Source organism: Mustela nigripes, chromosome 4, assembly GCF_022355385.1.
Source record: "Mustela nigripes isolate SB6536 chromosome 4, MUSNIG.SB6536, whole genome shotgun sequence".
In the NCBI taxonomy this organism is placed as follows: Eukaryota; Metazoa; Chordata; class Mammalia; order Carnivora; family Mustelidae; genus Mustela; species Mustela nigripes.
Window position 1 is genome coordinate 88,354,421 of NC_081560.1, and position 16,525 is coordinate 88,370,945.

Here is a 16,525-nt window from a genome sequence, read left to right on the forward strand (position 1 = left end):
CTTTTACCACACCAAAAATTCTTGGAAACAGAAAAATCCTTTGGTAACTTGTGTTATACAAGCGGGTGCTACTGGAGACTGATGGACATGAAAATACCAGTGCTTTAGGACAGGAGACCGTGCACAGCATGATAGCAGGGACAGCCTTCATTTTTATGGAGTATTTTAGGTATTAAAGTTGTAGTGCTTTAAAAGCTTTTTCAAAGAAAAACGCAAAAGTTTTAGATAACAAGAACACTGTTTGGCTCAATAGTGATGAGAGTCAATGCTTAATTTAGAAGAAGTGACAAACCATTCTATACTCTTTTGAGAAAGCACATATTAACACCATCTGAATTTCGTAACTGTATTCCAGAAAGACACACCTGTTCAAGCTATGTCAAGACTTTTCAGTTTATATATACAAGGAAGTGTTCCGTAACAGGCGCCTATTTTCTTGTTTCATAATGACACATCTTTAGGTTAGTATCAAGGATGCCCAATGAGGACAGAGTAGTATGTGTGGTCTGGCTGCCATGTCTAGACTTGCATTTTCTCTTCCTTATGATTTTCTTAATATTTTCTTTTCTCTAGCTTACTTAATTCTAGGAATATAGTGTATAACACATAGAATAGACAAAATATGTGTTAATTGACTGTTTATGCTATTGGTAAGTTTCTGGTCAATAGCAGGTTATTTGGAGTTAAGTTTTGGGGGAGTCAAAAGTTATATATGGATTTATGACTGTGCTGGGTGTAGGGGGTATTGGCACCCCAACCCCTGCATTATTCAAGGATCAATTGTGTCTATAAATTTTAAGCAATTAGAAGATATATGATCATGTGTGGTGAAAAGAAGGGCCATCTGTACCCCAATGTTTATAGCAGCAATGGCCACGGTCGCCAAACTGGAAAGAACCAAGATGCCCTTCAATGGATGAATGGATAAGGAAGATGTGGACCATTTACACTATGGAGTTTTATGCCTCCATCAGAAAGGACGAATACCCAACTTTTGTAGCAACATGGACGGGACTGGAAGAGATTATGCTGAGTGAAATAAGTCAAGCAGAGAGAGTCAATTATCATATGGTTTCACTTATTGTGGAGCATAACAAATAGCATGGAGGACATGGGGAGTTAGAGAGGAGAAGGGAGTTGGGGGAAATTGGAAGGGGAGGTGAATCATGAGAGACTATGGACTCTGAAAAACAATCTGAGGGGTCTGAAGTGGCGGGGGGGTGGGAAGTTGGGGTACCAGGTGGTGGGTATTATAGAGGGCATGGATTGCATGGAGCACTGGGTGTGGTGCAAAAATAATGAATACTGTTATGCTGAAAATTAAAAAAAATATATATGATCATGAACATTTATGAAAAGAATCAGAGTGGTACTTAAGTTATTAATGTGCTATTTATCAAACTGATGAGCTTAATTCTAAGGAATGCTTTATCAGAACTTTTTAATATAAGACACTTACCTCTTGTAAGGTATTAATATCTACTCCATCCCCTTGAATAATTCTAAGATAGGGTGGCAGCAACTTGTAGCCCTTTGCGTTCTCAGTAACAGGGAACTTCTTACCCAAAATATCCAAAACCTGTAGGGGAAAATACAAACCCAAGAAAGTAACTAAAACTGAGTGTGTGTGTGGGGGGGGAGTGTAAAAGCTTTCCGTAGTTAAAAAAATGACTTTGCTTTGCTAGACAATCTTGAGAATATAAAAACTGATCAAACTGCTTAAAGTTTTACAACACTATATACAAGCCTTCTAAAATTTAGTCTCAATTCCTTTTGATTACATTAGAAACAGGCGTGCTGTTTTTCCATCATGTCAATTTATACTGTAAAGTCGCTCAAAATACAAAATTTTCTTCTTCCCATCTTTCAAATTAATACAGATTCAGGGAAAGAATCTTGGACATTAGGAAATTTAAACAGTAAATTTTAAGTGAGCAGAGTGCCCAGTGAACACAGGCTGGGCCTGTAACCCAGACGTCAATGAATCAAAAGCAGTAAATATCATATTTTTAGTAGGTATATAAAACATCATTTGACAAACTTATGATTTTGATTTATTCTGCCTATGCCCAAAAGTTTGTTTGGCTTATTTATATTTTTAGATTTATTTGTTTGAGAGAGAGAGAAAACATTATCAGGAGGGGCAGAGGGAGAGACAGAATATGACGCAGCCTCCGCACTGAGTACAAGTCAGAGGCAGGGCTCCATCCTACCTACAACCCTGAGATCATGACCTGAGCCGAATCAAGAGTTGGAGGCTTAACCAACTGTGCCAAGCAGGTGCCCCAGTTTGGCTTATTCTGTCTGATAGAACGAAATATAATCCATCTGAATTATAAAACCTCAAACTATGATTACAAAGCACGAAATGAAGCACATACAGCCCAAGTTTCTCAGAAGTTCTTATTTAATGGTGACACCCATTTTTTTAAAGACAAATTGCGTATTATACAAATCATCCCACTCATTCACTGCCTACTAAGTTTTAGAACAGCTGAAATTCCTGAACACTGATCTAAAATTTCTCAGAAAGCTTGGGTCAGAACTTACAAAAGACCTACCAGACATATATTTACCCCGAATCACTCCCTTTTCCTAAATGAAGAGTTTACCAATGAGAAAATTCCATACGGATGGCTTGGTTTATTCTTAATTAGGTCAGTACATTTTTATTAGGCAACAGGGAAGACATGAAACCCGTTAAATTTGCTAAAACCCAATTTGTTAGTATTTCAGATTAAGATCTTCAAAACTGCCTGTTACTGAATGGGATAGGAAAAGACTTCCTTGGTTCTCTATCCCCCTTTCTCAAGGGGTAACTTATCATCTAATCATTAGTTGGGAAAGTCTGGTGAAGTGCGAAGGCAGGAGCTACAAAGATCTATATTGGATACCTGGCATATTTTACAGGTTGTGTGACCTTTAGCAAGTTATTTTAACCTCTCCAAGCCTGTTGCTTTGTCTATAAAAGAGATGGTAATATTTATCACACATCTTCATAGAAATGAAATGACACAGCTTAAGTAAAGCACTTAACACAATATTTTTCTAGTAGTAGGCACCAAATAACCTGCTTTTACTAATGATTTCCAGAGAAGGCAAACCAAGTCCTGAATGCTTAAAAAAAAAAAAAAAAAAAAGCAAAGCAGCAACGCTACATTGAGGATCAACAGTAGCTCCAAAGAATCACTACCTGAAAAGAATTTTTGAATTCTTTTTTTTCCATGTCACCTTGCATGTATTTCTTCTGCACTAAAAACTTCAAAGGTATAGCAATGATTTGTGGTAAAGAAAAACCACAAAATTGGTAACCAAATCACAGGATTAATATTACTAATTAATTTTCTTTCTTTTTTTTAATATTTTATTTCCCAGAGAGAGAGAGGGAGGGCAGGAGAGCACAAAAAGGGGGGGCATCAGGCAGAGGGAGAGTAGAAGCAGACCCCACTGAGCAGGGAGCCTGATGTGGGACTCGATCCCAGAACCCTGGGATCATGACCTGAGTCGGAAGGCAGATGCTTACTCCACTGAGCCACCCAGGTATCCATAATGTTACTAATTAATTTTCAAGGTATGTAGAAAATATCTGTTCAACATTATTATCTATTTGATGATACACAACTAACCCAGAGCTGTATGTATCCTTGGACAAATTTATTACCCTCCTTGGGCTGTAATGCTAAAATAGTTCTGAAATGGTATGTGCACAAATGAAATTAAAATAGTACTAATATAGCTCATCTATAGGCATTTTAATAATCAAGTTATGTGTTAAAATTTACCTTCAATACAGTGTCCAGAGGATTTCCAGAATCAGGTCTAATTATTAGTGGTGCCTCTGTACTTCTTGACAGTATTAAATGTCTTAGGTCTTCACCCCATATTTTTTCACATGCGTTGTAAATGTCATAGCTATCGCTGACCACAGATACAGGCACTGATGAAAACTGTGTTACTATATGTTCAAAAGCATCTTTTTCACGGTCTTTCCCCCAGGCTGTTATGGTACTAGGAAATAAAATGAAAACAGATTTACTTAGGCAGACACATTATCTACTCCTGAATCACTTCTCATGCACTATACTTACACCATCAACATCACAAAGAAGGTGAGTGATTTAGCTTAATGAATACACATCATAAGGTTGTTGACTATTTGGGCCACACTACCCCTTGGCTAATGTTTAAGAGTATAAGAAATCTTATTCCTGTCCCATAGTTATTTTAACTCTTAAAGTCATAGTCACCCAACTCTTTTTGTATTCCTGAACCTGCTCATTTAAAATCAGTGCACTAGGGGTGCCTGGCTGGCTCAGTCAGTATAGCATGTGACTCCTGATCTCAGGGTTGTGAGTTCATGCCCCATGCTGGGTGTGGAGTTTACTTAAAAAATCAAACCAAATCATTTAACTAAAAAAAGCAACTCCTGAATGCCAAAATGTCAGAAAGAGTGACTACATATTCCTATTATTTTGCTAGGCAATGCAAGCACTTGGCTCCCTTCTGTGAGTTTTCCAAACCATATACCAATAATAGCAGGGACATATATTTGTCTATCTTAACTTTAAAAATCTTATACTTAATGGCAATTACTTACACAATTATTTGTACCGTACTGTATGTACATATAGTCAACTAACCCTTTACCAGTTATACCTTTAAATGGCCAATTACAGGCAGCCATTTATTTCAGCTATAGAGTATCCACTACTAATTAATACATGCCCAGGGAATATAAGAATTTTAATACTTAGTTTGGGCAAAACATAATTAAGATGGGAAATAAAATATGAGAGTTTCTATTACGCAGAAACTGCAACAGTGATTTTTAAAATGTCCTCAATAATGATTCTTCTTGAATAAGATTAATAATATATAACAAGCACTTCTTAGTTAATAAGTATAGGTCAAACAATTTTTTTTTTAAAGATTTTATTTATTTATTTGACAGACAGAGATCACAAGTAAGCAGAGAGGCAGGCAGAGAGAAAGAGAGAGGAGGAAGTGGGCTCCCCGCTGAGCAAAGAGCCCGATATGGGGCTTGATCCCAGGACCCTGAGATCATGACCTGAGCCGAAGGCAGAGGCTTAATCCACTGAGCCACCCAGGTGCCCCTAGGTCAAACAATTTAATAATGAATTTGAAAACTGTTACCAATTCCTCATGCCAAACCATTTTTTCTTCTCCCTAATTTTCTAGTCTTCATCTCTACCCCATCCATTTTTCTACGTAAAATAATGGGAAGACAACCCATTCATTTATTGTATAGGCCCATGTAGGTTCAAGTTTATTTCAAAACTGAAGAGTTACACTAATCTATGATTGAAACTGTCATTCCATTACAGGTGTTTTTAAAAAATATTTATTTTCTTTTCTTTGTTTTTTTTTAAATTTTAAAGATTTTATTTATTTATTTGACAGACAGAGATCACAGTAGGCAGAGAGGCAGGCAGAGAGAGAGGGAGAAGCAGGCTCCCTGGTGAGCAGAAAGCCCAATGTGGGGCTCAATCCCAGAATCCTGGGATCATGACCTGAGCTGAAGGCAGAGGCTTTAACCCACTGAGCCACGCAGGCACCCCTCGGGTTTTGTTTTTTCCCTCTCAAGGACTGAAGTAAACTATTTCCCCATGCAGTCAGTGATATGTTGGTGCTAACAGAGCATGTACACTTCAGGGTTATAAAGACTTAGCTACTCAGTGATAACTTTTGTATGAAATGGAGACACAGCAGGTCTATTCACATGAAACTTATTTTAGAGCAAACACTGCTCCTGACAAGTACAGAGGCTGCCAGTAGCTACGAATCCAACTCCCTACTTCATGCCAGCATCTGCAGGTGAAAGGGATAATTAAGACATGAATGAAAAGAAGCCCCATCTACATCAAGAACTACTACTGTCCTCTTTATAAGGGTGGAGAAAATTGAGCTCAAAGAATACCAAAACGAGAAAGCTTTGCAATGTAAGAATGAACTCGTACAGGCAAAGCTGGCCGCCCACACAGTGCTGCCTGTCCAGTGCTGGTATCAACAGTCCCCTCCCTCTGCTCCTTGCATCACCCACCACCACTTTGTTGTTCATTTGTAGTCTTTTACTTGCTTCCTCTCTGGCACCTGAACTTCCTTGAAGCTTTCTTTCCCATAACTTCAGAGACCTCTCCACCATTTTTATTTTATTTTTTTCCTATTTCTATGGTTCCAGTCTGCCTCGGAGGCTGTGTTCTCCCCTTCAGTCTAACTATAAGCTCTGACCTGGTACATGCTTTCCTCCATCCACCTCCTTGTGTGAAAAATACTAGCTTTTAAAAACAACAACAAAAACCACTTGTGATAAGGGTTTCCAAAATCTATACCTTAGTCCAGGTTCTTCTTCTGGACTCCAGATCTACTTGTTAGGCAGGAAGGTGATTATCTTTATTATATTGATCACCAGGGAGACATATCCTACAGCACCCTTTACATAATCCAATTGTAACACCTATTCTTCTGATAATAGTATTTGGTATATGGAGCTTATATAAATATCTGTTCAATGAATTCTACTAATGCGATTATTCCAGTCATCAAATCAAACTGACAACTTTCCAAAGTTTAAGGAAAAGTTTATAAATAGCATATTTTTTTTCCTCCTCAATGTTCTATTGATTTTTGTTTTACTTATATAGTTTAACAAGGCAGTTTTACGTAAGCTCAAAAAAGTATGCATTTTCTTAACCACATGATGTACAATTTTAAGTTGGGTTCCACATTAAATAGTCTAATACTTCTCTTAAGTTTCTTGGTCAACCAAACTCTCCCTACATCTTTGGGTTCAGTGGGTTTTTTTTTTTTTAAAACAAACGATAACAGCATATACGTAAGTCCAGATTCATATATTCCTTAAAATATTTGTAACAATAATGGCTTTTAGAGTTCTCTTATTTTCAAGTTGTTTTAGATGTTAGCTCATTTATCCTTAATGACCTGCTAATGTTGGAGACTTGCATTTTAGCTCCTCCTTTTGTTTGGCTGGATGGACAAACTCGGGAAGGGAGAGGTAAGCAACCTGCCCAGGGCCACCCTGTCAGCTGTAAGGTTTACTGGGTCACTCAGATTTCCCAGCTTTTAGTTCAAAGCTTCTTCACTATACCATGCTACTGTTCAAAAGACTTTTCCATTTAGGAACATCTGAAATATTCTTATATATTAAAAGGGACAAATTTATAAATGCAATAAATATTACGAGACATCCTGTTTTAATATGGAAACCCTAAGGAAGACATATCTTTATTCTCAGATTTATAGTATCATACTTGTGAAAACAAAACCATTAGTGAAGAGTCATATATATATATTATTTTTGTGTGTGTCTTTTTATTTTTTTAAAGATTTATTTATTTATTTATTCGAGAGAGCATGAATGGGGGGAAGGAGCAGAGGGAGAGGGACAAGCAGACTTCCTTCTGAGTGTGGAATCTGATACAGTGCTCGATCCCAGGACCCTGAGATCAGAACGGAGCTAAAATGAAGAGCCATCTGCTCAACACACTAAGCCATCCAGGTGGCCGCAGATACTACTCAAGTTTTTAGAAGATGTACATACATCTAAGTCCAAAATAAAACTACTGTAATCCTAGAGCCTTCATCTGTTGATGACATCCCTGTGTTCCCACTTTCATGAGCCTTGACTCATGAGAGCATTCAACAAGGCCCTAATGTCATGATACAGCATTTCCCATGAATATTTACAGAATTTACCATCTACCAGTCCCAATCTAATCATCAAGTTCTAGCAGTTTCATCTCCCAAGCCATTGCTCATTTTCAGCGACTTCTTTCCATTCAGAGCCACAGGGTGTGCACCTTGTCATCTCTCTAAACTGCTGCAAGTTTCCTATTCAGCCTAACTTCTTGTTTCTGTCAATTCACAGGATATCCTGCTATCAAAACAATCTTCATAAAGTATTTATCTGATGTCAAAGCTCCTTATGCTCAAAACTTCAATGCTCACTCCCATTTGAAAAAATAATTAGATTAACCTAGCATGATATACACAGTTAACATTCAATGTCAAATGAATCTGAGGGCCTTAACTAATCTATTTTTTCAGTTTACTCTATGTTCCCAGCAAAATCCCTATTATGTTTCAGCCCATATTCCCTGAACACATTCCATCTCCTCTTTCACTCTTGCTTTCTCAGGACAATCCCTGACCTGTGGTAGGCATGTGATTAGATTTACTCAGAAGGATTGCTCTCTCATGTCTGCCATAAATTTTGCCATTCCTTCAAGAAGTGAAGATTTCACATAACCATCTCTATAAAAAGCTTTCTTTTTTTTATTTTTAAAGATTTTACTTATTTATTTGACAGAGATCACAAGCAGGCAGAGAGGCAGGCAGAGAGAGAGGAAGGGAAGCAGGCCCCCTGCTGAGCAGAGAGCCCCATGCGGGACTTGATCCCAGGACCCCGAGATCATGACCTGAGCCGAAGGCAGTGGCTTAACCCACTGAGCCACCCAGGCGCCCCTATAAAAAGCTTTCTTGATCCTGCCAGCGAAGTAACATCTTTCCTTTCCTTCCCTTGCAGCACTAGAGCACTTTCATCTCTTTAAAAGTACTTCATCAACAGAGCAGAAAGTTGCTAGTCTATTATTTTTATACTGATATAGGAAGGGTCAATTTCTTGTATTTTTCTATCCCTTACAGCACCCAGTAGATTGCCTTGGAGAAAACCTCACTGGTGGTTTTAGCACCCTGTGATATTGAAGTAGGAGTAAAACTTAATAAACTCCCCCAAACTGATTACTGTAAATAATTTTTGCTATTAAGAACAAGAAATTAGATTTGGCATACACTGTAAAAGCTCCACGGACTTTCAGTAAAGTTTTAGTAAAGTGGGAGCAGAACAGTTGCACTCTGGATTGTAACTGCCTTTTACAGTGACTTGAGCTGGTTTAGCCATATCTGATAAGGTAGCATGAAAAGAATCTGAACCCCCTCCTTTCATCAGAGTGCCTTGTTCTTCTACAGTTGATGGTACTGGGTCCAGCTGACAACTTGCAGGGCATGTAGAAAGCAGGAAAAGAGAAAAAGCGACCCAAGTTTTACAGGGAGTGCTCCTAGATTTAACAAATAAAACGTATCTGCATGCGGCAACAGAGCAGTTCTTTTAAAAATTCTTAAAACTTACACGGCAACTTAAGAGTCAAAAGAAAGCTCTTCAGTGGTTTTTATTAGGATGGTTCCAAGTTCTCTACCTAATCTTTAATACCTAGTATAAATACTGAATTAATTCATTCATATTGCTTATATTTGTGAAGATTTACTGTAGTTACTGGCTTGTAATTAAGAAAAACATCACTGAATCACCAACACAAGAGTGAAAAAAGTCATTTTAGAAAACAAATGTTTAGATAATAGGAGGATGAAAACAGAATTGTACCTGTGTTCTGCTGCTGGAACAGAATAGCCTGGAACAGGATCTTTTGTTCCATAGTATTTTTTAACAAAAGCAATTCCTGCTACTGTATCTGTTCCTTTGAAGTTAACCAAATGAGCAGATGCTCCTATGCCAGCAGTCTGGAAAATAAACCACACACCAAAATCCAACAAAAGAAAAAGACTCATATTTTGAGGTATAAAGTTCATCTCTCAAGATAATTCCTGTCTTCAAGCCATTCTTAGCAGAGATAACAGTTCCTATGACAATATCTAGTGTCTCCTAAACATTTAAGGAGCCAACTGTTACTTCTGGCAGAGAGACCGACTGAATCGTGACCCACCCTCATTTCCCACCAGCCTCTTTTTCCTTACTCTGCCTTGTGCCTTTCTGTAGAACATAATCTGACACCTACTGTATTTATTATAATATATAACATTATACATCCATCCATCCATTCGATATGTAAAGGAGAGGGGCATTTGTTGAAAGCTTCATTTCACATACTCTGAACAGAGGCTAACACATAGTAAGTACTTAATATATATCTATTGACTGAATGTCTGGAGTTTTAAAATGTAGTCTATTCAGAAACAAGATCAGTATCAGTAACATCCCCCAAATTTATAATTTAGATTACCATTCTAACCAACAAACCACATTCTATGAAATGAAGTTCATTTCAGTTTCTTACCTCTTGGGAAGAAACTCCTCTGTAGCCAAAATCATGTAACTTGTATTCCAGACCATTTAAGTTACCAGATGTCTCCAGCAAATATTTGGCCAATATCTTCTTTTGCTCTCTAGAATTTGTGGCCACTGTGATTGGATACCAGGACTGAACAAGAATAGTCTGTAGTGATAAAATCAATCACAAATATTAGGATATAAAATACCGATTTCTTTCTGAGTAAAATCCCTGCTTTCTCTGGAGGTATGTCCTAGACCTCCGTACTACCAGAAATACCAATTAGACATCTGAACTGTGGAGCAGGATGCCCACCGCGTGCAATCCAGAGATAGTGCATAGCTTAGCTTTCAAATCATCAACACAAAGGATAAGCACTATAGGATCTTAGTAGTACAGAACATCAAATTACCTAGTTTTTAGTCAAAGCGCAAACGAAGCAAGTAATATTTAGAAAAACTGTGATAAAGGACAAATTTTTTTTTTTTAATTTTCAATCTGTCATGGACAAATAGTTTTATAAAATACATTCACACTTAGGTATTACGGCAATTACCATGAAAGTTTCTAAATAAGTTTGGTTATCCTCAATTACTATATTTAATGTGGACCTGCATCAAATAGTTTATGGACCAGCATGGGAATACACTTTGAACAGTGTGGGGCTAAAGAAGTTAATCATTTACTTCTCTACATAGTCCTGGATCTAATTTTTCCTTAGATCTATTATGACTACCAGTAGGTTATTTAGTTCAGCGATGTTTTTGCTTAGCCCTAGAGAATTCTATTCACTGAGTTGTGCTTTATGTTCTTGACTTTTATCAACTCATTTTAAGAAAGATACATGAAATATTTCTGCATATGCTATAAAACTGTGTGGTCACTGTCTATTTTATAATTCTTTTTAACAGCAAAAAGGTTTCGTTTTGCTTTTTGGTTGGAAGAGGTGGTTATGTTTAGCACAATATGTTCAATCCTCAGCCCCTTTGTAAGTCTGAGACATCTTTACAGAACCCTTGGGCTCTTCTAAACATGTTTTGAAATCCGATTGCCAATTTCTAGCACCACTATTGATATTGATAAAGTAATTCAATAATTTTAGTGGGTTTTAAAAATCAGTGTACAGTGAATAGCAAAGAATATTAGCAATAACTCTGAACATACACTGGGCAAGGTCACTGGAAGGAATACTATTTAGTGCTATTTAAAATGTTTTAAATCAAGGATTGCCTGAACAACATTTTTAAGTTTGTAAATAACAAGTTGTCTAAATATAACATTTTTAACTTTATGGTTGTCTAGTGAAATACACCAAAATAATGATTATTTCAAAAGGGTTTTTGTTGTTGCTTTTTTAAAGCTAGTGTTTTTTTCACTTTCTGAAGAAAATAAAAACATACATGAAGCAAGGTGAGCTGGGAATTAGTCCTCCATGTCCATAAATATCTGCTCTATGGCGGTTCAATTAGATACAAGGGCAAGTACTTATTGACTAAACCCTCAATCAGAAAATAAAGTGAAAAAAGTTACCCATAGATGATGATTTTCAAAATAAGATTTATCTGCTTGGGATATTCTGGCACTGAAGGTAACTTTGGATAACTATTCCTTTTGTGTTTTTATAATACCATCCTCTTAAAGTCTAGTACTTCCCAGTAAAAATACTATCACAACTATATAAAAACTAGTAAGTTTTCAGTCAATTCAAAGTTTTAAAACACTGCAGTAAACTACTTTAAGTCATTATTTTGGGCAACTGGACATTTTTCCTGGGCCTATTAGCCTACTATAAGTTGATGTCCCATAAAGGGCCCAGTTAATTTTGAGTTTTAAATTTTCTGTCAATTTCGAAAATGTATTTCAAACATATTCTTGGACCTCTTATATTCTTTTTTAAATTTTCCAGTACTTATAAATAACCTCAAATGTATGATTTTACAATATAACAACAAAGTAGTTTAACCAATAAATACTAAGTTAAAGAATTAGTTCTAGTGGCGCCTGGGTGGCTCAGTGGGTTAAAGCCTCTGCCTTCGGCTCAGGTCATGATCCCAGGGTCCTGGGATGGAGCCCCACCATCGGGCTCTCTGCTCAGCAGGGAGCCTCCTTCCTCCTCTCTCTGCCTGCCTCTCTGCCTACTTGTGATCTCTGTCTGTCAAATAAATAAATAAGATCTTTGAAAAAACTATGAGCATGCGAAAATAGGACTACTTAGGTACAGATGAAACAAAAACAAAGAGCCTTCCTCAGAGTCTCTAGTGTATCCTCCTTTTTGGGCTTAGAAATTAAAATGATTAGCAAGTCCTGAGTGTTGTTTAGAAAGAAATATCAGGTGGTAAAACAAAGGCTCTAAACTGATTAGATAAGGAAGAAATCTGTTGTTAAAAATCTGAACAAAATTCCTTTAGTATAATTAGAACAGAATATCCACAAAATATCCTAAGTTACTAAAAAATAAACCTGTGCTACTTTCCTCGGTTTTCTCTATGATAATATACATTTAGGATTGCAACAAACAAGAGAGAAGACAACTGAGCTTTAATAGTAATAGTTCTTAATAATTTCACTTAGATAAAGTCTCAGAACACTAGATTTCACTGGAAGGAAACTTAGATTATTTAATCCAACTGTCACTTTATAAATGAGAGAACTGAGGCCTGGAAAGGTTTAGTAAATTGTAGAAGATTACACAGCTTTATTAGTAGCAATTAAATTTTTTAAAAATTTATTTGTGTGTGTGTGTGTCTGAAGTGTATTAAGTGAAGATACAGAAATAGCTCTCAAGAGTTAGAGGGGTCCCGACAGGATTGCCCTATTAGTAGCAATTTTAAAACAAGAATGCCAGTTCAATGGTTTTTACATCCTTAATTGATGTTAAACAGTAATCAGAATAAAACAATTCACCTCAATCCAATTTGTAAGCCAGTAACACTCTGGGTCTGTGTTTTCCACTGTGAAGAGAACATTTCCTCGGGGAATGACATAGCCCTCAGGAACAGCTTTTATTTCTATTGGAAGGTGCCCATCGTATTTCTGGTAAAAGACAATAATGAATTTATTCATTCAATGGATGACATCCAGTTACTTGTTTTAATAAGGTTCTTTATATTTTACAGAAGCTAAACTTACTGTCATAAAAACTGTAATTGTACATGTTACTATATTGCTAGTAATATAACCAGAATATTCTTATTCTCCTGAAATAAAATTAACTAAAATTATTAACAGTTTAGGCACTGATACTAATTTTTAACTTTTATGTTATCAGAGTACTTCTGCTAAAAATATTTCTCACTAGAAGACAATCTCAAACTGATCAAAAAGTTTCTCATTCTTTTAAAAAAGGTTTATTCCGACATATTTTAAAGATATTCCAATACTATCTTTCTTCTTAGTTGTTTTCATAAAAGAAAAGCTAAAGGTTAAAAGACAAAATAAGGGACTGCCATTAGCAACATAAAACGACGACAAATGAAAAGAAAGGGCGCCTGGGTGGCTAGGTCGGCTAAATGTCTGCCTTCTGGCTCCAGTCATGATCCCAGGGTCCAGGGATAGAGTCCCACATCTGATTCCCTGCTTGGTGGGGAGCTTGCTTCTCCCTCTCCTCCCTGCTTGCGCTCTCTCTCACTATCTTTGTCTCTTGCTCTCAAATAAATAAGTAAAATCTTAAACAAAACAAAACAAGAAAAAAGAAAGAAGAAATAAAGAAAAAGAAAAAAAGAGAAAAGAGAAATCCCTGCCAGTGGAAGAATCTTAAATAGGTTTTCTCTTTATTCTGGTAGTAGGCTGAAACCACTTTAGGAATAGAAAGACCAAACATTAAGTATACTTTCTAAAGCTTTGGGAATCAATATGCAAGTGCAACAGTTCTCTCCAAAATTAGCCTGAAACACATTTGCTACAGAGTATGTTATTGGGTATTTAATTATGCCTCCTTTCTTTTAAAGGTAAACGGTGTGGCTAAATTTTGGCTAGGAAGGCAAATTATTTCAGAAATCCCAGGGACAGGTTAACTAGATAAAAGAAAAATCCATTTAATGAGAAGCACCGGAAGACCTTATGATATAGCAGAAAGAATACTGCCTTAGAAACTGCAGCGTGGACTCAAAAATACTGACTTTGGGCAAGTCATTTAACATCTCTAGGTCTCAGACTCTATCCTTAAAACAGGGTTAGGTGAGACTAGATTAGATCCCTAAAATTCTCTGACCATAAAATCAAAAGATTTATCACCCTGGCTACTGGGAATTATATTAATAAGCTTACCACCTATCTATCACTGTTCTCTTCCCAGCAAACCAAATGAGGTAAGTGTAGGTTAGCCAACAGATTTTACTAACCTTACTTAAGATACAGGGAAAGTATAGCACATAATGCTTACTTGACTTCTTCAAAGACCCATAAGTAAAAATTAGTAAAACTCAGTATTACAATATAAGCCTGAAAGTTGGAAGTATTTCTAATTATTTTGTGTTTGATAGTCTACAGTGGAAAAGACATTTGTTTTTAAGACATAAATTAACACTTTACATGACAAGATACCAGAAGATCCCATTCCCAATCCATCTTTGTAGTGAAGACCACCACCAGAGGACACTCAACTCTCATAACTCAATTCCCAGATCTTTGGATGTTCAAAAAGTTCAGGTAATTGATCCAAACATGCTACGTATGAATATTACAGGACAATAAAGAATAAAAATCAACCTTATGGACTGACACGGAACCATTCCAATGATTCAGTCAAGGAAATTTCCTATAATTACTGTATAGTGATAGTCTCACCACATCTATTCCCTTAAATAATGTATAGCCAAGAAAAAAGACCTAAATTTTACAACTGCCAAATAACCACACCCTTTTTAATCATAGCGCATCTTCAAAGAAAAGATCAAATCACCTTTCTGAAAAATGCTAGTGATTTAAATTATAATTCATTTATATTATAACCAATTATTTAGACCTGCTATAGAAAAAAATTTAAATGTAACCCTTAACTTTTCCAAGAATATCTAAAATAGTAATTATATTAGGGTCACAGATAGAAAAAAGTTATAATTATAGTCTTTTACTCAAATTCCTTTGTAAGAAATTTTGAACTAAAAGTAAAACCAAAGTAGAGCAAAACACAACATTTTTTTTACCTCAAGAATGTAGTTCCATCCCTTTTCATTAAAGACATCATCCTGGAAATGCTCTCTATACACTTCTTTGGCTTCTTGGATCTTCTCTTTGGTCACTACTTTGCCTGAAAAGACAAATTCCTCCTTTTTACATTTCTAAAGGCATTCTATAAGTTGCTGAGTTGCTGTAGGATCAATCTCTCTAGCTATTTCACCATTCTATGGATTAAAAAACCAAGAACTGAGAGGTTAAATAATCAACCAGAGTCAACTGCACAGCCAGAAAAGGACATTTGCCCTTGTGCTTGTTCACTCTAAGCATACAGAAGTTTTTATTTGAAAAGCAGATGTGCAGAAAAAATCATTACACAAAAAGGATTTTTTTAAATCACAGTAATAAGTTAACTTCTAAGATGATTTATCACTGTAATGTATCTTCAAATTTGATACAGATAATTTTCCAGGTGAACCTTTTCACTTTATTCATAAAGGGTGTCTTCGGGGCTGATAATCCAATAATTTTCACAAGGACTAAGTGTTTGCTCCTCAAATACACTTTTAGTTATCTTTAGCTGTAAAATGAGGATAATAGTAGAGTACCTACTTATAGAATGACTATGAGAACTAAGTGAGTTAAGACACATGAAGCACTTGGCATAATGCTGGCCTCTAACAGGCAATTAACAGACCTGAGCTATAATTAATAATATTCTATAAAGTTTTTAAGCTATAGAACTAAAGTATGACATCAATCTTTAGGACTTTATATAAGGTTACTAGAAAACTCATTTAAAATATCTTGGGAAGTCTTACTGCAAAGTACTGTGGATATTCAAGTTGGTTTTCAATGGTATAACATATCTGAACTTAAATCTGACCTTAAAACTGCCAAGATTATGGGAAAAGATTATTATCTTTGTAAAATTCAACTTAATCTGTTTTCATTTCTGAGATTATTTTCATTTGAAAAGGCTTCAGACATGAAATTTTCCAAAATGTATAAAAACCTTTGTCAACTTTTTTCACCCTAGAAATACCATTATAAAACAAACTGGACATTCACATACAAAACTTGATCTTAGCCACAAGGCCGAGAAGCGATGGACTTTCAAATACAAAAGCACAGAAATTATTTTGGGGGTTTTTCCATTTTAAAACCTATTTTAACTAAGGCCACAGTGTCAGGCAGTTCTGAAAAATAGGCTTTTAAGATAAAACAGACTATGACAAAAATATTCTAATTGCTACCATAATTCAAAATGAATTTCTAGATGAATAATGAATCCTTTACTGTGAATT

The 16,525-nt window shown here is 36.0% G+C and overlaps 1 protein-coding gene across 1 annotated transcript in view; it reads right to left on the reverse strand.

Annotated features, from left to right (window-relative positions):
* Positions 1-16,525, reverse strand: part of NAMPT (nicotinamide phosphoribosyltransferase) — a 38,970-nt gene that overhangs the window by 6,355 nt on the left and 16,090 nt on the right. The window contains exons 3-8 of the mRNA XM_059397025.1: positions 15,248-15,351; positions 13,008-13,136; positions 10,110-10,268; positions 9,419-9,555; positions 3,783-4,008; positions 1,460-1,579 (exon numbers count right to left, since the gene is read on the reverse strand). Coding sequence (XP_059253008.1) covers positions 1,460-1,579; positions 3,783-4,008; positions 9,419-9,555; positions 10,110-10,268; positions 13,008-13,136; positions 15,248-15,351 — 875 coding nt within the window. The remainder of the gene's footprint in view (positions 1-1,459; positions 1,580-3,782; positions 4,009-9,418; positions 9,556-10,109; positions 10,269-13,007; positions 13,137-15,247; positions 15,352-16,525) is intronic.